Raw genomic sequence first — 22,476 nt, 5'->3', positions numbered from 1 at the left:
CACATCACATAGCAAAAACAATTAGTTATCATCATAATAGAACCTGAGTTATTGCTAATAATAATAACAACTGAAAGTTAACGTATCTTCCCGAATTGCTGAAATAATTCATATCTACTATGAAAATAGAGGACAGACTGCTTGCTTCAACATGGCCTGCTAACCTCTTTAAAAAAACTGCTTTACATTTTCAGCAGTGGCCACACAGTCTTTCATCTTGACCAGTGCTATGATTAGCAGAAGGAAGAGAATATCATGTGGTGCCAGAAAATTATTTATGAATAACATTCTGGTGCTTTGGGGGAGAAAACTGTGCTGTTCTTCCAGGTGACTGGGAGAAAAAAGCACTCTGATAAATAATAGCACACCTAGCTTTCTTATCCACGATAAATAGTTCTAGCACAGGGGTCTTCAAACTTGGCCCTTTTATGACTTATGGACTTTAACTCCCAGAATTCTAAGTTTGAAGACCCGTGTTCTCTCTATATAAAAATAAATTAATAAAAACTTCATTTGACCTGGTTAACTATCTTGTTTGGATTGTTCAGCTGAATACCGGTACCTTGGATTTCCAGAATGTAGTCCTTTGCATCCACAATTCACTGCCTACTGTAATTCAGCTGATGGGATGGGGTGGGGAATGTCCTTAACTCTGAACTCTGTGCTCTGTAGAACAGTTGAGTCTTGCCTTAGTGAAGAATTCTGGATGAGGAAGCCTGAATGCTTTATTTTCTGACACATTGTGCACTATGATTCTCTTCAGAAATTCATACATGTACCTCATTCTACCTTATATAAAATATTTGATTCTGCCCCACACTTCTAACATTTGGTCTTTTTTCATCCTTTGCAGATTCCTGAATCTCATACCTTGTGTTATTGTTTGTTCAGACCTCACCAAAGGATACTGCTGACTAAGCATCACCCTTGGTATCAGTTCCAACTGACCTGAGGAATTCCTACCCAACCAGGCTCAGAAGCCAAGAACAGGAACAGTTCAGCTTCCTGCTCTTGTTGGTGTTTCCCTTCCAGCTGGAACCAGGACAGGTGGGAGACAGGAACACATTTCTCAATTCTCCATAGCAGGCTTGCAAACTTTTTAGATATGATAGGAATCTTTTTGCTAGGGTGTAGCAATCTAGACGTGAAATTTAGGGAGTAAGAAAGGCAGGGGATTAAATGTTTCCTTGTACAAAATACCACCCTTGAATGGAGAATGGCTCCTATCTTAAATCCAACTTCTTGTCAGACTAGAAGGGCTGCATAGAAAGAGTTCAAATCAGAAAAGACCCAGATCAATTTTCTTCCTTTTGACAAATCATCTCCAGGTCGGGTACCCACAACATGCTAAACCCTAAACTGAAATTAACAAAACACAACTGTTGTGTTCACATCCTTTTTAGAATTTAATGTGAAGGCTTAATTCACACAATATATTTCTCAGAAATACTGGCCCATAATCTATATCAGTGGTGGTGAACCTTTTAGAGACCGAATGCCCAAACTGCAACCAAAACTCACTTATTTATCTCCAGGGGCCGGGTGGGTGTAGCCCACTGGGTGGGCATGGCTGCGGTGGTCAAGGCAGACTGGGTGGGTGTCAGTGTGGCCACCTTGATGCTGCTCATGGTGGGGGCCAGGCAGGGTTGGGGGAGTTCCAGGAAGTCTCTGGTGGATGGGGCGACTGGGTGAACCAGTTGTTAAATTATTTGAAACCCACCACTGGTCACTTCCAAAGGCCATGTGCTCGCTCGCTTGTTGCCCACCGTCGCTTCCAAAGGCCGCTCACTCACTCTTCTGCCAAGAGTGCTCCTTTTATAGGTTCCCTTCTCCCCGCCCAGCTCTTGCAGCTGTTCCCGGACTCTGGATGTGTGGAGAGGGGGAGGGGAGCAGCCCAGGCCCATGTCCCTCTGTCTGGGACGACGGCGTGGGTGACCACAGAGAGGGCTCTGAGTGCCACCTCTGGCAAGCGTGCCATAGGTTCGCCACTACTGATCTATATAGTCTGATCTAATACATTGTGCAAACCCTACAATCATATGATCCCTGGACAGATCTCTGCATTATAGTTTTGGCTTGACTACTAAGGATCAATCATTTACTGCTATTCTGTATTGGTTTAAAGGCTAGCCTGAATATATAAAAAACTGTATGGATCATAGCATGAATTCATACAATCCAGCAGCCAGAGAGAAAACACCCCATCCCTGTGAGATAACACACAGCATCAAATATAATGCCTGTTCAAATAGTACTTTCTCAGACTTCAAAATGATACATGATACACTTGTTCAAAAGTTAACAATAACTTACCCAATGTGATTGGTCCTTAAAGAGATCTCCAGCTCCCTCAGCACTTTGGTGGATTCCTGCACCCTCCGACGGAACTTCTGTAAGCACAAATAACTCCTTGCTCTAGTAGTATACAGCACAATCAATTTTTTACACAAAAGAACCACAACTGCAGAGGCAGGATGGACCATCAGTTTAAATATGCTGGCATTTCCTTTTCTATCACTCTTCATATCCCTCTACTACCTTTATTGTTTAAAAGAATAATAATTTTACCATTTATTAAAGATTTTGTAACGGAGGATTATCTAATCTTCAATAAGATGGGTATTTCCATGTCAGAAGGATTTGGGCTTGATTCAATGATAACTGTATTTCTTTTTTTTTGTTGAGTAGGAAAAAAACAGCTCTCCTCTTAAGCAAGGCCTGCACTGCAGAGGTCCAGAGGTGGTTTTGAGTGGTATGAAGAGTCTATTGTGTGTAGAAGAGTCCCGTTTGCGTGTTCAGCACTGCCAAATTGCTGTCTGCCCATTGAGTTAGTAGATAAGTCACCACAACTTGTGGATTGTAGGGTATATTTATTTTTCACAATTACAATTGTGGTAGCTTCCACTCCCATGACTTATCCCTTATACAGGTAGTCCTTAACTTACAACAACAACTGGGACCAGAATTTCCATTGCTAAATGAAGTCACCCCTGATTTTATGGCCTTGTCAGGTCAGGTCCCTGTCGGAACGCTGCCATTCCAAAAGGATGGGGGCAGTTATTTGGGGTTTCAAGAATTTGTTGCTTTCGCTCTGATGTATTGGTATGAGAAATAGGAAGGGGGGAATGGGCCATCAGGATCATCTGGATGGACTCCTTTCCAGCTGGATTCAGCCTGTTACCAAGATCACAGCACCAAGAAGACAACTTGTTATCACCTTCTCATCTTGGGGTCCCCATAATAACTTTAAGCCAGCAGATTGGCTCCTGATGGACTCGGGCTTTGGGGTGGGGTTTGAACAATGGAAATTAGGTTAATGATTCATGTGGGAACTTCAGATTCTGCCTGGCTTCTCTGCAATCACTTTCTCTCAGTAAAAGATTCTTTTGAAATAATGCTTGTTGCAAGAGTCATGCTTTCCTGAGTAAACAGCTGAGGCAGGACCTTACGGACCTTTTTTGTGACAGCTGTTAAATGAATCACTGCAGTTGTTAAATGAATCAGGTGGTCGGGTAAGCTAATCCAGTTTTCTCCATTCGCTTAGCTAACTGGAAGTTGGCTAGAAAGATCACAAAAGTGATCACATGACCTGAGATGCTACAATTGTTGTAAGTATATGCCAGTGGCCAAGTGTCAGAATTGATCATCTGACCGTGAAGATGCTGGAATAGTCGTAAGTGCATAGACAGGTCACTGTTTTTTCAGTGGACTGTAACTAGTCACTAAACAAATGGTTGTAAGTTGAGGACCACATGTATTTTATTAGTTTTAATTTAATAGCAAATAATATTCTGCTTGGACCAATGCATAGCTAATGCTTTGGTATACTATAAAGTGTGGGGGAGAGGAGGGGGGGAAGCTGTTTTCTTTGGTCACCGTTCTCCTAATATTGGAAACCATTTTAAAGAAGTCTTTTAAGACTTACCTTTCGGGTAACACCTGGATCGAGGAAGCTCTTCAATTTCTGTATATATGTATGGGGTGGATTCTTCACTTGAAACCTTTCCTGTTCCATGTTGGGTAGAGAAAAGAAATGGGGGGGGGAGGGAAGAGATGGAGGGAATTACTGTGTATGCAAGAAGTCTTTGAAAGCCAACATTCTGGAATGCTGCATTATGGATTTATTAATTCAAGAACTCCCCCTCAGCATATAAAGCCCTCACTTGCACTGAAATCATGCCAGCCAGGGACTCAACTTAGGTACCTACTAATCCAAATAGCAGATGCTTCTTTATGTCTGCTTCCCTAATAAACTTGAAAGGAAGGCTATTTTCATTTTATGCTTCACCCAGATAGTTTCTGCTCTTTTTCTTGTGCTCATATGTTAGAAAAGTCTGTCCCTATAACTTCAAGATTGTTAAGACTAGGCACAATTACTCTGTTGAAGAATTTTACTTCTAAGTGCGCAGGAATATAGGATCAGGTTGTAAATAATCAAACTGAAAACCATTTTCTTATCCAAGTTCTTACATACTCACAGACTTGCAAAAATAATGTTTTGAATCCATGAACATTGTTTCAAATAAATTCATAGAGTTTGGGATTTAAGTTACGGTTACTTCTTCAAGATCAAAGGCCTTTGGATATGATATTGGTGACTGTATTAATGTCCTACATTTCACTTTGATCAAATACAGTATCAGGCTGATCCAGCAACCTCCTCTAATTCTACGTAGTGTCCATAGCATGCATATGTTTAGATGTAACAGTTCTTTACAGGATTTGTTTTCCTCTCCAGATGGTTTCTCCTGATAGTTCATCTCATGAAAAGCAATTTTCCTTTAAAATAACCCAAGAATTATCTCAGGGACTCTGAGCCTCTGTACTGCTCTTGCGAAAAGTTTCTGGGCTGAAGCACATATCACTTTTCTTGGCCAAACTATGAGAGCAACACTGATGGATGAGTTGCAATAGTTTTACATTTACATCCTGAATTACTCCAGATTTGACGCAGCTTTCAGCAAAAGGCTCTCTGGTTAGCCATGTTCTATATTGGCACCTTCCTGCTTATTTGGCAGTTGGGGCCAAGACCATACTAAGATAACTCCTTGTAGGTTTTTTGTTTGGTTTGGAGTTGTTTTTTTTTTTTTAGGGAAATAAGGGAAGTCTTAGCAGTGAAGCCTATCTGGGCTCAAGTGATATTTTAGGGATGCTCCATGAAAAAGTCAGATCTCTCTTGCATCTTTTAAGTGTTGTTCTCTATATTAGTGTTTATTAAACTTTTTTTCTGGGGCCCCTTCCCAGTTTTAAAGATTATACCTTTTAACTTCTTGTAGATTTATTGATGTTTACAAAATTAAACATTAAAATTGATACAATTGCTGCCACTATATTTCTCACAATCGTTTGATGGGACTTTACTATTAAATAAATCATTTCTCAACATAAACTGGCAAATAATTTTGATTTTGAAGGGCCTTGAGAAGGTCTTGGAGGACTCCCCAGGATCCTCAGACCACACTTTGAAAAACACCACTCTAAGAACATCAAACTGACCAAAATTGTCCAGAAAATAAAAAGCACTGGAGCATTTTTTTTCCTTCAGTTTGTAACAGAGCTTTACCTAGATCAAATGTAGAAATTTCCCATTATTTACAGGGATAACAGGGACCCCTTGATTTCAGCAGCCATGTATCAAAAGAGCCTTCAGATAGGGAGATGTTGCCTGCTCTTTTAAAGGAAATCAAAGCCCTTAGATCACAGGTGTCAAATTTGATCGCGTCACGTGATGTATCATGACGTATCACAGCTTTTTTTTTGCCTTTGCAGAGCCGGAGTGGGCATGACCTGCCCATGACGCATCCGGCCCATGAACCACCAGTTTGACACCCCTGCCTTAGATCAAGGGGACCACATGTTGTTTCTGGCAATAGTCCTCTTGCCTGAGTTATAAGCTGATATGCCCTGACATGTTATGTCTCTTTCATGTTGGCAAAGTCTCTCTCTCTCTCTCTCTCTCTCTCTCTCTCTCTCTCTCTCTCTCTCTCTCTCTCTCTCTCTCTCTCTCTCTCTCTCTCTCTCCCTTCCCCCCCTCCCTATCTTAGCTCCTCCAGTTCTCTTACCTGGTCACAAATTAGGTCCCATTTCTTCTCATTGTCATATTGCCTCAGAAGACGGGCCTTGTCAGGAGGGAGATTCATGGAGCTCTGTGGAAAGAAGTAGAGCGACAGGTTGTGGGGAGGCACACCAGACTGCCTTCTGCATCCTGCAATCCATCTTCAGGACTGGGTGTGTGGTAGAAAGTATGAATGGTTTATATTCTGCAATGGGCTGCTGGACAGAGGGCAGAGTTTATTTTATTATTTTATTATTATTTGTATCCCATCTTTTTTATTTTTAAGAATAACTCAAGGTGGCAAACATATCCAACACACTGTCCTCAAACAATAACCTGGGAGGTGGGTTGGGTTGAGAGTCAATGACTGGCCCAAAGTCACCCAGCTGGCTTTCATAGTTAAGGCGTGACTTGAACTCACCCCCTCCTGCCCTCCAGCCTGGTGCCCCAACCACTAGACCAAGCTGGCTCTCTCTTGGCAGACTCTCTCTTTGTTAAAATAAATAAATAAATCATTAATTAATTAATTCAAGCCATTTATATAGCTGCCCATCTTGTATCAAACTCTGGATGGCTCTCAGGAAACAATTAAAGCAACATATATAATAAAACAAAATAATATATATTAAAACCAACAACATTAAAAATCTGGCACCAAAATTAAGCTTCCACATGCATTCCTCATTAAATCCTCTCATCCACTTCACCTTATCCCAGTACTTGGGGGGGGGGGGGGGAGTCTGGTTTTAAGTATTTTTTAGAAGGCTAAGAGGACAGAGGCCTGCCAAACTGCAAGGGGAAAGGCATTCCATAGAGCAAGGGCTGCCACTGAAACAGGCAGATCCCGTAAGATGGTGATGTTTAAGAGAAGGTACTAGAAGCATATGGGCTGGCAAACTTTCAAGACCTGTCTTGACTGGACTGCAGAAGAACGTACTGGTTTGTTGAGAGTCCAGAATTTAAACAAAAACCACAGAGCATCCAGGACACTGAAGCTAATAGCCTTCAGAGTCTTTGTGCAAGCTTTTTGTTATAAGCTACAACTTTTATGGTACCATCCTGAGCATCTCAATTTGGAAGCCAAACACACAGAGTTTTGCGGAATGTCGCAGGTGACTGCATATTGGACTGTACCTCAAACATTTCAATTGTGGTTCCAGTTTTGCGCCCGCAGCGCATGGCTGCGCGAGAGCGAGCCTCTGCGCCCCAAAGCTAGTTTCTTCCTGCTTGGGGGACCCTAGATGGGTCCGAAGTTGCCCCAAAGAGGTGACCGTGAAGGAGGAGTGCCCCATTGATCACAAAGCGATGGCAATCGCTTCGTTTGATCCGGGAAAAGCCCTCCGAACCCGACAGGAGAAAGGCTAGCGTGAGATCAGCATCTAGCTCAAGCTGCTTGCAGCTGAAGTTCCAGAGCACGAACCTAAACATCGGTAAACAGCGTGCTTGGAATTGGTGAGAGTACTGATCTTCTTTCTTCTATCTATTATCCAAATCCTTGAAAAGATCCCCAAAGCAAGAAAACCTCCAGAAGTGAAGGGAGCGGACTATATCCCCATTCCCTTACAGATAGAAGCGGCAAATTAATATTAAAGGAGGGAAGAGATATATTAAAATTTGATTTAAAATACTTCAGTCCAGACAAATTTAGGAACTAAAAAACTGTCAAGATTATACCCTAAAATTTTTGATGGAATTATAAAAATATACAAGAAAAATAACTTTTTGATTGAAAGAAAAACTGAAAAAAGAAATAACTGCTGACATCTAGTGCAGGGCTTTTCAACCTTTTCACCCATTTTACCACTTTTAGGATATGGCAATATCCGAGTACCACCAGTCACCTAGCAATATGTCAAAAACTTGATGACCAAAAAAAAAAAAAAGGGAAAAAGTGATGAAGTACAGGTAGTCCTCGACTTACAAACAGTTCGCTTAGTGACTATTCGAAGTTACAATGGTACTGAAAAAAGTGTCCCCCAAGCCACAGCCAAGCAAGACACCTATCTGCCAACCTGGCGGCGCTCTTCCTCCTGCCTGAGGTTTTCATTGTTGTGAGCATTTCTGTTGAGGATTGGCAGCGGGGGTGGGGTGGGGGAGTGTTTGGTTTTTATTTCCCCTGTCTGCTGGGTGGTTGCAGCAGGTTTTGGTCATTTCACATGACCCTGGGACACTGTGACCGTCATAAATATGAATCAGTTGCCAAGCTTCACAAGACCCTGGAGATGCTGCAACATTCCAGTTGATCGGCGCTTCTTCTGGGCTCAGCAGAAGCGCCAGGATCAGCGCTGAGCTCCAGCTGGAGCCTGGCGCTGATCCTGGTACTTCCACTGAGCCCTGACAGCCGTGCAGCTCCAGCCATCTCTCGCTCAGGCTTGTGCAGTGTTGCCACCGGTTTAGCTCATTCCCCTCCCCCGCTACCACTTTTGTAGGATGATCGCGTACCACCTGCCAGGTACCAATGTACCACAGATGGTACCCGTACCATTGGTTGAAAAGCCCTGATCTAGTGGAGACTCAGAGAATAGAACACTAACAATAAGGACTCAGCAATTGGCAGAATGCCTAGAAACAAAGAAAAAGTTGTTCCTTTGAATTGCAAATAATCTTGAAGACAGCTGGGAACAAAGGAAAAGCCAGATATAAGATTAAAAAGTGTTTGAAAGGGGGGAAAAAAACACCTGGACTGTTGCTTAAATCTAAGAACTGTTTATGGAAAAAAAACCCTTGGCTTTTTGGCTAATCTTTTAGCGGAGAATCTATAGGAAGGATTTAAAGTGGCTTAACATACTGAGCTGCAATTTGGACTGATTGATAAATTGACTTGTGAATTAAAACATTGATGAAAGACTATTTGAAGGAAGGAGACACCATGGATATCACATACGTATCAAAAAATGACAGGATGCCACATTCAGTATTTTCTCCTGAAGGACATAGCCTGGAAAATCAAGGGCCTCCAGAAGCAATACTTCAAGGCAAGATAAATACTTTCCAAGAGGAAATATATGTAATGTTAGGACAAATACAAATGACAATAGGCTCAAACCACAAGGAAATCCGAAACAACTTTGATGATTTAAATAAGCATATTTCCAACCTAAATTTACAATTAAAAAACACCCAGGAAATAACAACAAAGGCACAAATAAATCAGACAGCAGACTACAAATTAGTATGATCAAATTGATGAAACAACAAAGAACAAGAATTACAATTTGACACAAACAGGAAAAAATCTTCAAGGTTCTGATACAACAAGAAAAATGGAATTATCAGGAGAACCATCAAATTCTACTCTACTTTTCCATATTCATCTCTGATCTCAGTGAATAGAATAGATATGATAGCTTTAGGGCAGTGATGGCGAATCTTTTAGAGACCGAGTGCCCAAACCACAACCCCAAACCCACTTATTTATCGCAAAGTGCCAGGACCACATCAGCATTGTGGTGCCCTGGGGGGGGGGGGTAGGGAGGCACCTCTGAGTGCCTTCTCTGACACGCAAAAACTGGTGGTAAAAAAAATGGGCCACCGCGCTGCAAGGCACAAAAATGGCCGCTGCCACGCCACGGGGTGCAGATACAAGGCGCTGCACCATGTAAGAATGGGGCAGGGCTAGTGGGTATCACGCAGGCATTAGCCCCACCCCATTTGCAGCACGTGTGTGCTCGCAGCCCCATGCGCACATGCACGCATGTAAAATGCTTCCCCCTCCCTTTTCTTCCAGTCCACCAATCGTCAATGGTTGGTGACCTCTGCTCTACCACCTCTACTCAAGCTTGCTAGTCGGCCGCTTCGCCTCCTTTGTGCTGGATGGGGCTCCTGCTCCAGGCAGTGGGGGCGGCCTGATGGACCTGCTGCTGGCAGCGGTGGCGCACGTGCCAACAGAAAGGGCTTTGAGTGGCACCTTTGGCATGTGTGCCATAGGTTCGCCACCACTGCTTTAGGGCTTAGCAAGAAATAATAACCAAAATGAGAAAGTGAAATGAAATTGTCTTACTGTAAAGTATTCTGAATCACACCACTGGTTCACCTGTCTATTAATTTGTGCTGTGACTAGAAACACTTCTTCCCACCCTGAAAGCTTCAAACAAAGTTTTCTCTAACAATCTGAAATAATTATACATTAACTCAGGACTGCTATGGATCCAACCTGTGTCTTTACTATCCAGGTTTGTTTGTTTACATTATGGTAAGAAGTGAACTGAAGGTAGTTTGAAAAGAGAAGGATATTTCTTATATCTGCACTCTTTCCATTCTTGTACTTTTTAGAGTAGAGTAGAGTAGAGTAGAGTAGAGTAGAGTAGAGTAGAGTAGAGTAGAGTAGAGTAGAGTAGAGTAGAGTAGAGTAGAGTAGAGTAGAAGCTGGAAGGGACCCTGGGGGTCTTCTAGTCCAGCCCCCTGCTCAAGCAGGAGAACCTACACCATCTCAGACAGGTGATTGTCTAGTCTCTTCTTTAAAATCTCCAGTGATGGAGTGCCCACGAATTCTGGGGGTAAGCTGTTCCATTGGTTGATTATCCTCACTGTCAGGAAGTTTCTCCTTAATTTCAGGTTGCTTCTCTCCTTGATCAGTTTCCAACCATTGTTTCTCATCCTTCCCTCTGGTGCTCGGGTGAACAACCTGACCCCTTCTGCCTTATGGCAGCCCCTCAGATAGTGGAATACTGCTATCACGTCTCCCCTATTTCTTCTTTTCTTTAGACTATCCAAGCCCAAGTCCCGCAGCCATTCTTTGTATGTTTTAGCCTCCAGGTCTTTGATCATCTTAGTTGCTCTTCTCTGAATTTTTTTCAAACTCTCAACATCTTTTTTGTGATATGGTGACCAAAATTGCCTGCAGTATTTCAGGTGTGGTTTTATTAGGGCTTTGTAAAGCGGTACTAATACTTCGCGTGATCTTGATTCTATGCCTCTGTTTATACAACTCAGGATTGTATTAGCTTTTAGTTCTTCTATAACTCAGTAAGACAAAACTAGTATAACTACATACAGAAGAAGCTAATCATCTCTCAAACCATGTGTACCTTTTTAAAATTACAACATATCACAAGTCAAATCCCAAAAAGGAGCCTCTGATGTTATGGATATTACTATTCATGTAGGCATGAAAAATGGCTTGCATGCTGTCAATGCTTCTGGCTCTAGTTTTCTCCAGATCTTAAAGCTGCTAGACTTAAGACTGATTTCTTCATGTTCAAAATAAGACATAGAAGTTTTCCTCCAAAGGTCTCCAGCTGGTGGCATACAATACATCAAAATAATCTGTTTCTAAAATTAGGGTGGGTTGAATTTTTTTTCAGTTCCTTGCCTCATTCAGTGTAGAAATTTCCAGTGTCTAAATCTATGTCTGCGCATAAGTTGCATGTAAGCCTTCAAGTTACTTTTGATTCTTGCAAACTACAAGGACAAGTCCGTGCAACTTTCCGGGCAACATTTCCAGAAATGGTTTGTCTTCACTTCCTTCCTAGGATTAAAATGACTGGCTAAAGTTACCCAGTTGGCTTCCATGAAGATGCAGGACTAAGACTCAGGTCTTCCCACTCCAAGATCAGCATTTTAACCACTACGCCAAATTGGCTTTTTTACATGGATATTTAGGTAGTCCTTGACTTACAAAGTGTGCATTTAGTGACCGTTTGACTTTACAATGGCACTGAAAACAGTTACTTATGACTGTTTTTCACACTTACAACCGTTGCAGTACTCCCACGGTCATATGATCAAAGTTCAGATGCCTGGCAATCGACTCGTATTTATGACGATTGCAATGTCCCGTGCTCCTGTGATCACCTATTGTGGCTTTCTGACAAGCCTAGTCAATGGGGAAGCCAAATTCAATTAACAACCGGGTTACTAATTTAACAACTGCAGTGATTCACTTAACAACCGTGGCAGGAAAAATAGTAAAATGGAGCAAAATTCACTTAACAAATGTCTCACTTAGCTACAGAAATTTTGGGCTCATTTGTGACTGCAAGTCAAGAACTACCCATACTGTACATAACAAGTTCTCACTGATCCAGTGTTTTACAAATTTTACAAGAGGTTCAGGCATGTTTAATACTGTACAGCTGTACAGGAATAATCCCAAAGCAACATATTTCCCCTCACATTCAGCCACATTTGTTCCTTCCCGCCTTGTCCAGTAAATAAGTAGAGAAAGTAGAACATAATGCTTTTAGCCAACAATATGTGCCAGAAGCAGCCTCTTTTATTTTTCCTAGGCAAGGAAGCATTTGCTTTCAGGAAATTACAAAAAAAGACCCAAAAATAAAATCAACCATGACTCATTGCAGTACTGTTGTGCCCATGTGGTCGTCAGGCTATGATACACTCAGCAGTTGAAACAATTCCAGAGTTTCATACTAAAAATATAAGAAGTAGCTTCTGTATATGTGAAAAGCTAAAAGTTGAAACATATTTTGGGTTTAGGTTTTCTCTCTTGCTATCCAAAAAAACTGAGTTTGAAACTGTATAGAGACTTTTAGATTGGTTTCTACTTTAGAGAGGCAGATGAGTAGGCATGATGCTATCAGAGCATTTGTACAGGCAAGGAAAGACTGCATTTTTTTGGAACATGACTTGATTCCAATTAGTATGATTTTCATTTCAGGCAGTCCTTGACTTACAACACAATTGAGCCCAAATTTATTTTGCTAAGCAAGACAGTTGTTAGGTGAATTTTGCCCCATTTTACGACCTTTCTTGCCACAGTTGTTAAGTGAATCAGTGCAGTTACTAAGTTAGTAACAAGGTTGTTAAGTGAATCCAGCTTCCCCATTGAATTTGCTTGTCAGAAGGTCGCAAAAAGGGATCACATGACCCCCCCCCCAGGATAATGCAACCGTCAAAAATACAGATCAGTTGCCAAGCATCTGAATTTTGATCCTATGACTATGGGGATGCTACAACAGTTGTAAGTGTGAAAAACAGTGAGTGAGAACAAGAATGATTTGAGTAGAATTTTTCTGAAGTGTGTGTTTATTTTTAGATACTTGCTTTGTACACACCTGGGGTATCAGCATCTTGGCAACATCAGTACAAAAAGAAAGCAGAAAGGAGGACAAATATTTCAAAGAGTGATATCAATTTGTTTTATGTGTTTCTGCTGTACAGGTGCAGCACTATCTTCAATCATCACCTTTTTCCAAGACTGGAATCTCTTTAATTCTGGGATTCACTCATCCTGCATAGAATTTGTCTCTTAAGAATATGATGGCAGAACATGTGACATTTTCCAAGCATTCTTTAGCCCAGGGGTAGGCAACCTTGGCTCTTTTATGACTCGTGGACTTCAACTCCTAGAATTCCTGAGCCAGCCATGCTGAGTCATAAAAGAGCCAAGGTTGCCTACCCCTGCTCTAGTGGAAGTGAATGTGTATAAATTTCACAATCCATCCCTCAAGCCTACATTAGAGAAAATCTCATGGGGCCATGTTTGTGTGCAATGAACAAAGTCTACACAGCTCCTAGTAGTTCAATTAACTTTTTACCTGGCCATGCCATCTTCAAATTAGTCTTAGTGCCAAATTTTCCAATGTCCTGCTTACAATTCATACCCACAACCCATGATGGACAGAAAATTCAACCAGGATTTCTAGATAATTTACATTAGACAGCAATAGCTTTGACACTCAAATATTTAAGAACAGTGGTATCAATTAAGCTGTCCTGATTACCACAGTTAAACTGTAGAGCTGTAGGCAGCTTTTTGTAAAGGGGTGGATTTTTATAGACTTTGAGCTCATTGTTGAGAACAATCTTCTCACTGAACAAGTGCTCAAATTGGACTTTTAAGTTTATTGGGTATCTCTGAACTACTTAGAGCCACTCTTTATTTTACATCTGAATCTGGTGGGTGGATTGAATGTTCCGGGGTTGGGGAGGGTAAGCAAAGTAGATCCCACAAGCCCAAATAAATCTTTTCAATCCAATCCCTAGTATAACACCTACACTTTGTTGTATGGTTGCAGCAGCATTCATTGGGCTATTTAGGCAACATTTGCTAATTAGGGTTCTTGAATGAACAAAGCTGATGAGGGAATTCCCACAGATAATACCATCAGCAGAAAATTCTGGTCTCCACCCTTAGGAGAATGACTGCATTGTAGATGGGTAAAATTAGGTCTCAGATTACAAAACCAAATCAAATGACAGGAAAAGCCTTGACATCATGTTATAATAGATTTAAGAAATTAGTCCTGAGCACTTTTAATTTCACATTTTTTACATTTATTCAAAGTTATTAGGGGGAAATGTATATATAGTAAAAAATACTCTTGTAAAACAGTGTATAGCATACATTAGAGAAAACAGCTTAGTAAAACTCTATACATTAGGAAAATGGTTTGCAAAGATGCATATATTAGGAAAATATACATAAAAATGCACAGGAACCTTAGAGCAAACTTCAACAATTCTCAAACTGATTAAGGAAATTGAATGAACCAAACTTAAACCTGGAAAAAAATGAGAAATTGAGAGAAACTGGACAGATTTATCCATCTCTGCATTTTGTTATTTTTAAATATGCACACACTTTGTAACCATTCACACATTCCCCAGTTCTGCACCCAGACATTCCCATGTATTTTGTGCCTGATTCACAAACTTGCCAACCCAATCCTCTATACCAGAGTTTTTCAAACTTGGCAACTTTAAAATGTTGTGGCTTCAAACTCCCAGAATTCCCCAGCCAGCATGCATTCATACATCTTAAAATGATCAAAGTGACAAATCTTGTGCTACATCATAGATACATACCCCTTTCTTCCATTCTATCATTCCTACTACCATGTGTGTCATGTTAACCTTCCCCCACACAGGCAGGATTGATTTACAGTGGGCAAGCTCCATTTTCAAAATGCAGGCTACCTGCCAGATTTAAAAGCCCACAGTCTCTGACTCAGTGGCTGTCTGACTCCTTGGAAATGTAAGGAGGATGGAGTCTTAACAAAGTCACTTTTGTTCTTATGGGGGAGGAATTAGAAGTGACAGGAGTTGCCACAAGAAGGCGAAAGGACCCATACTGCATTCCTAAACTGCTCCCGAGCCCCTTCTGGATTTTCAACCACCAGTGCTTTCCCGTGTTGGTGCAGAGGAGGCAGCTTGGACCAATGCAGAGCTTTTGTATTCAAATGGAGAGAAGATCCGTTTCAGAAGATGACCAGGAAGCACACCCAAAACATTCAAGTAAAACTACCAGTTACTAATCATCAGTTCTACTTCCATGAATGGCTAAACTTTGAAAAGAGAGACAGAAAAAGATTCCCCTCCGCTGCCCCCAATTTGTGGCATGCTTGTCATCTGGTCTTAATCATTTATAAATACTCCTGTTCCCAACCAACATTGTTTTGCATTGCTACTTTAGAGGGAATGAAGAGGAGAGGCTGGAGTTGTTGTATGCAATAGTAGCCACTTACAAGTCAACACCCAGAGGATGTCTTCCTAATCCTGAAATAGTTCAGTCATTTCTGGGATATGGGACAGGAAGTCAGAGAGGTTATGGCTCTAAATATAATAAAACTCTCAAGATTTACTTAATCCTTGATCTAGTAAGTAAGATACTAAAGCCTGGGTTTGAATAATTTTGTTTTATCTAAATGAATTTGAGGCTAACAGTGCAATACAACTAAAACCATAATATATTGTGATTCTAGCTTGAGGACTTTTAAGGAACAGTTGTGTTTAACTTTCCTCTAAATCAGGGGTGTCAAACTGCCGGCCCGCGGGCAGCCGGAAGCCATGCCCACCCCGTTGCTGGCAATGGCAAAACCATCCCAATACGTTGTGCGACGTCACGTGATATCGCAAGTATGACATGTCTGCTCTCAATGGACAGAAGCTTTGATGTGTTGACTCTGATAGGAACTCAATTAGCATGGATTTCTCACCAGACCTTGCTTCAAGATACCTGTTTTACTATGAGTTCATTGTCAAAATTATTCTCATTGGCACATACTCCAAGTATCACAAAGCCTTGATGTTTCCTGTCTAAACCAACTTCCTGTCGTTTATTAACCACAGCACTGTCACTTTTTTCCTGAACTCATAAGCTATGCATTCTGCAGGAACATATAGTCTTCTTCTCTTTGAGACCTTTCTGCCTGACAGTGCATGATATGGATCTCAGAAACAGCATCTAACCCCCACCCCCCCCCGACAGAAATCACTCTTTAAAAAATAAACACATAACTTGGATTCATTCATAGAAAGTGGACATAACTTGGGCATATCAAGATATCATTTTTTGGCATTGGTTTAGGAATGCTAATCAGATAGCAATTTCCTATACAAGTACGGGACTGTTGGTCAGCCTGCAACGTGACTCCAGCAACTGACAGCAAGTATCAAATACATATAGATCTTTGCTACCTTTTATGAGAAAAATGGACTGGACATCAAGCTTTTACATTTGTCTCCTCTATGCATGGATGCTCTATTTTGAAGACACTAGTAAAGAATGGCTGATTGGGCTGTGTTATGTTGTTAGAATTTTCCTCTATTTTTATCAAGTGCACCTTGTGCAGTAGGACATTTTTCTCTCTTTTACACACACACACACACGGGGGGGGGGGGAGAGAGAGAGAAAAAGAGAGAGAGAGAGAGAGAGAGAGAGAGAGAGAGAGAGAGAGAGAGAGAGAGAGAGAGAGAAGTTCTGCATGTGTCCAGCCTTATTTTCCTATCACACCTCTGAGCATAAAGTTGGAAGCAATTGTATAGTTTGCAATGTGAACAAAAAAAAGAACAACTGGACAGATTTTTCATTATGCACAAATGTTCAAAAACCTTGTTATGGCAAGATTTGCCCAAATATTATACTCAGCCGATGTTAGCAAACCACATGGTCCAACACCTTTCTTAGAACTAGATTCAAACCTTAATTTCAATGGACCATCAGAGCAGTCCTCTGTGACATATCAAATTTCAACCCTGAATTAAAAAGAAAATTGTCTTTACTAAAGGAATTATGATCAAGTTATCAAATTGTACAATATTCACAAAAATCTAAATTCAAAACATTTATAAGCAAAAATACCAATGAGCTAGACTATGCATTATTTTCACAAAATGTTAAATATCTGAAAAAAAAATGATGGAAGATGGGTTTAGGATATTGCTGGTAGGAAATATGATCAGCTACAGTCCGAACACAAAACTATATAAAACTTCAGTGTCAATGACATTTAATCACCAACCAGTATTAATATTTATATAATATGATTATAATTTCTGATAGAGAGGTCTTAGAACACAAGATGACATCATGGATATTATTTGGAAGTGTTCACTTGGCATTTTTTATAAGATTAACTGTGAGGGTTTTCTGAATGCTATACTCTTTCACTGTCTAAGGACAAGTAACTGAAGAAATTTATTGTAAGCTTATCGATTATAGCAAATCTGTTAGATACTCAGAAGATTCTCCCCAAATCCTGGAATGGTTAATAATAACAACAACAATAATAACAGCAACAATAATTTTGGCACTGATAAAATCACCATTGGTCAATTGCAAAAGACAGCTTTATTTGGAAAAGCATACATCCTGTGATGATACCTGTAACACCATCAAACATCAACACCTGCTTATCCCAGGACCTTGGGAAGCTCAATGGGTGGATAGAAATGCCAAATCCAGTCTTAACATCTGGCTGACTGTACAACCAACCATAATAATAATAATTTATTAAACTGATATGCTGCCCAAATGCCAGTAACTCTGAGAATGGCATGAATATCAAAACTGACAGCTCATCAGGGAGAACAGCATTAAAACATATTTATTTATTTATTTATTTACCTACTTACTTATTTACTTTACTTATTTTATTTACGTATTTAATTTTTTATGCCACCCTTCTCCCTATAAGGCAACTCTGGGCAGCTTACAAGTTATTGAACAAGCAGAAAAATAATTAGAATATTAAAACATTAAAACCACACAGATGTAAGATTTTAAAATCTACTAAAACTATACTAAAACTATGCTATACTGACCTTATTAGTAGTGAGATGATGAATACTCTATAATGGAGGTACTTTAAGGGTTGGGTGGTTACGTATGATATAATAGGAAAACATTAAATTTACAAATAACCACATCTGTCATTCTTTGATAGTGAAGATAGGCCATTTCTAAGCACAGATTACCTCATAGTATAATTCAGAAATGCAGCAGTGCTAAGAGAACAAGAGAGGATTTGCCTCTTATTTTCTGAGGTAAAATCCAAACACAGATTCAAAATAATAAAAAGATAGTATCGCTATTCTATATAAAATACTGATCAATTATGGAATATTGGATTAGCCACACGGAAGGCTTACTTTCCAGAAATAGCTGAAAAGCTAGACAACTGACTAGTTTGGAAGCAGCACAAGAGCAGCAGACTAGAAACAAGACAATTGATCTCTATATGGAACCTCTGCTTTCAGTTATTCAAAGGAAAGCACGTTCAAATATTAAAAATTGGAGAGGAGAGGAAAAAATTAGAGACATGTGACTGCAGTCAGCTGCTCCAGATAGATCACCAGATTTATTTATTTCTTGGCGCATTTTCTAGCAGAAAAGTTCAATCAATCAATAAAAATTTAGGATTATACTGATATAGTCCTTTAAAACAGCATTTCTCAGTCTGGTTCAGGAACCACAATTCTCATCTTGGCTTTTAATATTCTTACTGGGAATTTGAGGAATCATAGTCCCAATGCCTTGAGAAGGGGCGTTGTCTTACCTGAACGCCTTTTCTCAGCACAGAGATGGAGAATCCACCAATGGGTTTAGACTGTGTTCCTGCCCAATCAGATCAAGTCAGCCAAAGTTGCCACGCCTCTCCTGAGCTAGAGGATCCCAGTCTCGACACAGGCGAAGCCATGACTGACAGCAAGACGTGTTGGCTCATAAATATAGATCTAGGCCTAATAACCTACTAGGGTGGGAGTGGATTCTCCATCTCCGTGCTGAGAAAAGGCGTTCAGGTAAGACAATGCCCCTTCTCCAGCACAGGAGATGGAGAATCCACCAATGGGACATACCGAAGCCTACTGTCCCTGAGGGAGGGAATCAGGCCTGCCCAGTGTAGCACTTTGAGGTAGTACCTGTTGGAGAACTCTCCTGCCAAAGGAGGCCTCCGCTGAGGCAAACTTGTCGATTTTGTAATGTCTAACGAAGGGTGATGGAGAGGACCATATGGCCGCTCTGCAAACGTCTTCAATGGATGCTTGAGTGTCCCAGGCCACGGAAGTAGCCGTGCTGTGGGTGAAATGGGCCATAATGCGCCCTGGAACCAGCACTGAATCCGCCCGATATGAGTCCGCAATGCAAGCCCTAATCCACCTGCCAATTATGGAGGAGGATACTTTCCTACCCCTAGAAGGAGGATGGCAGGAGACAAAAAGGGCCTCGGTGGTGTGGAAGGCAGCTGTCCGTGAGATATAATAATGGACTGCTCTGTGGATGTCTAGCAGGTGCCACTGTCATTCCACAGCATGCGATGGATTAGGACAGAAATCTGGTAACACGATTTCCTGAGTCCTGTGAAATGAAGAATTTACCTTTGGAACAAAGGTCGGATCAAGACGAAGGACCATTCGGTCCCAGTGAAAAATGCACAAATCATCTCTGGTGGAGAGTGCCGCTAATTCGGAAATCCGCCGCGCGGAGGTGATAGCTACCAAGAATGCTACTTTGTGTGATAAGTATCGCAAATCACATGTTTTGAGGGGTTCAAAGGGCGGATTGGTAAGAGCCCACAAAACCCTTGGTAGTTCCCAGGAGAGATATCTATGGACTACAGGGGGCTTGGTATTAGTAGCACCCTTGATGAATGAGCGGATCAAGGGATGGTGACCTAGGGAAGTTGCAGATTCACATGTAATTATGGTGGAAAGAGCATCGACCTGTCTGCGTAGTGTGTTTGGAGCCAAACCCCTCTCCAGACCCATCAGAAGGTAGTCCAATATGTGAGGAATCATCAGATCTGGAATTGCCAAGTGGTGCTTTGAGCACCATGAACAGAAATTCCTCCACGTGGCCTCATAAATACGGTTGGTAGAGGGCCGATGGGAGGCCTGGATTATGGAAATGACTCCTGGTGAGCAGTGCTCCTGGGATAAGACTGAGCACTCAAGTGCCATACGGCTAATTGGAGCCCTTGGGGGTCCGGATGAAGGAGTGTCCCCTGACTAAGTGAGACCCTGTCCAGGGGAATCCTCCACAATTCTGCTAGGGACAGGTTCACAAGGTCAGCGAATCACGGTCTCCAAGGCCAGTACGGGGCCACTAGAAGAACCTCCAATCTCTCCCTAAGGATCTTGTGGACGACCGCCGGGAGAAGAGGGAGAAGAGGAAAGACATAGAGCAGACCCTCCGGCCACTGACTCCAAACAGTGTCCGTGTGCTCTGCCCCGGGGATGGGAAACGGGAGAAGAACCTCGGTACCTGAGTGTTTGTCAGGGAGGCGAAGAGGTCTAGGACTGGAAGTCCAAAGCAGTGGGAGATTTCCCTGAAAATCCTTAGGTGCAGGCGCCACTCCGAGTGGTTCACTGTCGCCATGCTGAGGAGATCTGCCTGTGTGTTTGCCTCTCTTGATATGTGATCGGCCTTGATGGAGGCCAGGTTGGATTCTGCCCAAAAGCTCAGGAGAAGAGCCTCAGACAGGACAGCATGAGATTAGGTGCCCCCTTGCCGATTCACATGGGCCTTGGTAGCAACGTTGTCCATGGAGACCAGTACGTGACGCTTCGCTACTGAGTTGTGGAAGTGTCGAAGGGCCAGGTGTATGGCTCAGAGTTCCAACCAGTTTATATTGTTCCGAAGGTCGGAATGGGACCAATGGCCTTGGGCTCACTGCGAGTGTAGATGCGCACCCCAATCGAACAAGCTGGCGTCCATCGTGTGATTCAATCCGGCTCCTTGAGAGAGGACCCCCGGAGCATGGCCGATGAGAGCCACCACCTGAGGGAGCACAAGACTCGGAGTAGAACTCGCTCTCTTCGAGTGGATGAGCTGATGTTCAGTCTCTGGAAGGGGAGCAGGAACCACTGAAGGATCCTGGAGTGGAGCCTGGTCCAAGGCACAATGGCAATGGCCGAAATCATCTTTCCCAGTAATTGGGAGACTTGTTAACGTTACCGTATGGTTCCCGCAGAGTTGGAGGACTAACTGCCATATGCTGTCCCGGTGTTCTTGGAATAGATAGACCCCGGCAGTTCACCGGGTCTATGATGGCCGGAGCAGTTGTCGATGTCGATGTGGAGGGTTCAGGTCCAAGATGGGCCGTGGAAGTGGCCTTTCGGAACAGGGGAACAAAATGAGACAGATTAAAGAGACCAGCAAAGGATGGCATTTTGGGAGGGTTTTCCTCATCCGACATCAGGATCCCCAATTCCGCATCATACTCATGAGAGGATGAATCCTCGGAGTAAGAGGACTGTGAAGGTGAAGAAGGTGCACAAAAAACCTCGGTAGTTGGCTGGTGGGTAGGTAGGGGAGAAACCAAGGTTGACCTAGGTATATGCGATCTAGTCTGAAGAGCGTGCTCTACCGCCTGTGCAATCAACTCATTTAGGCGGTCCTCCGTGGGAAGGGGAACCGGCTCTGTTGGTCTGAGTCCAGCCGCAGTAGGGGTGAAAGTAGTTTCCGGGGCCAACTGCTGGGCCCGCAGGGCAGCAGGCTGGAAGATGGGATCCTGGTGAGATGTGTCACCTGGTACAGGGGCAGAGATGGTATCCGCTGTTGACCAGATCCCCAGAGGGGAAGCAGACGGTCCCAGTGGCAAATCAGCCTGTGTGGCTTCAGTCCTGGCCTGTCTTTGTGCTTTAGAGAATTCTCTCTCTAATGCTTGGTGTCTCCTACTGGCCTGTTTTTCATCCTTTTTAGAGATTTTGCCTGCAGATTTGGCCTTGGCCTTGGCCGAGATCTTGCCTGCAGCCTCCTGATTGGAGGTTTTATGCCGTTTTAAGGCTGATGAAAGCGGTGAAGCTCCCTTCTTGGAAGGGCCAGTATCCTCCATCGTCGTGGATTATCACAGAAGCACGATAAGGTACCCCTGGTATCCACAGACAGCTGCTTTTTTTCTGTGGATAAGCATAGGAGCATGATAGGGTACTCCTAGAATCTAGAGACTGCTGTTGTTGGGTTTTTTTTGGGGGGGATAATCACAGGTGCACGATAGAGTACACCTGGTATCCAAGGACTGCTAATCTGTGGACAACACAGGTGCACAATAGGGTACACCTGGAATCCAAAGATATTAGAATTGTGGATAAACCCAGGTGCATGAAAAGGTACACCTGGAATCCAAACACTGCTATACAGGGAGAGTCAAGGACAGGGTGTGTATGTACAGCTATGCTATGTGTAGAAAAGGAGACACCAATTCAAGACCTCCAAGATGGTGTGGTGATACCAAACTCGT

The 22,476-nt window shown here is 42.3% G+C and overlaps 1 protein-coding gene across 1 annotated transcript in view; it reads right to left on the bottom strand.

Annotated features, from left to right (window-relative positions):
* LOC120318295 (formin-like protein 3) overlaps window positions 1-22,071 on the bottom strand; it is a 64,953-nt gene extending 42,882 nt beyond the window's left edge. Inside the window, exons 1-7 of the mRNA XM_039365715.1 lie at window positions 21,915-22,071; window positions 21,604-21,764; window positions 21,274-21,489; window positions 20,927-21,014; window positions 6,063-6,205; window positions 3,926-4,006; window positions 2,314-2,390 (exon numbers count right to left, since the gene is read on the bottom strand). Coding sequence (XP_039221649.1) covers window positions 2,314-2,390; window positions 3,926-4,006; window positions 6,063-6,205; window positions 20,927-21,014; window positions 21,274-21,489; window positions 21,604-21,764; window positions 21,915-22,071 — 923 coding nt within the window. The remainder of the gene's footprint in view (window positions 1-2,313; window positions 2,391-3,925; window positions 4,007-6,062; window positions 6,206-20,926; window positions 21,015-21,273; window positions 21,490-21,603; window positions 21,765-21,914) is intronic.
* Window positions 22,072-22,476: the final 405 nt, after the last annotated feature.

Source organism: Crotalus tigris, unplaced genomic scaffold (assembly GCF_016545835.1).
Source record: "Crotalus tigris isolate CLP2741 ecotype Arizona unplaced genomic scaffold, ASM1654583v1 scf7180000020168.100008, whole genome shotgun sequence".
In the NCBI taxonomy this organism is placed as follows: domain Eukaryota; kingdom Metazoa; phylum Chordata; class Lepidosauria; order Squamata; family Viperidae; genus Crotalus; species Crotalus tigris.
The sequence above is the reverse complement of the archived record's forward strand: the minus strand, read 5'-3'. Positions and strand labels throughout refer to the sequence as shown.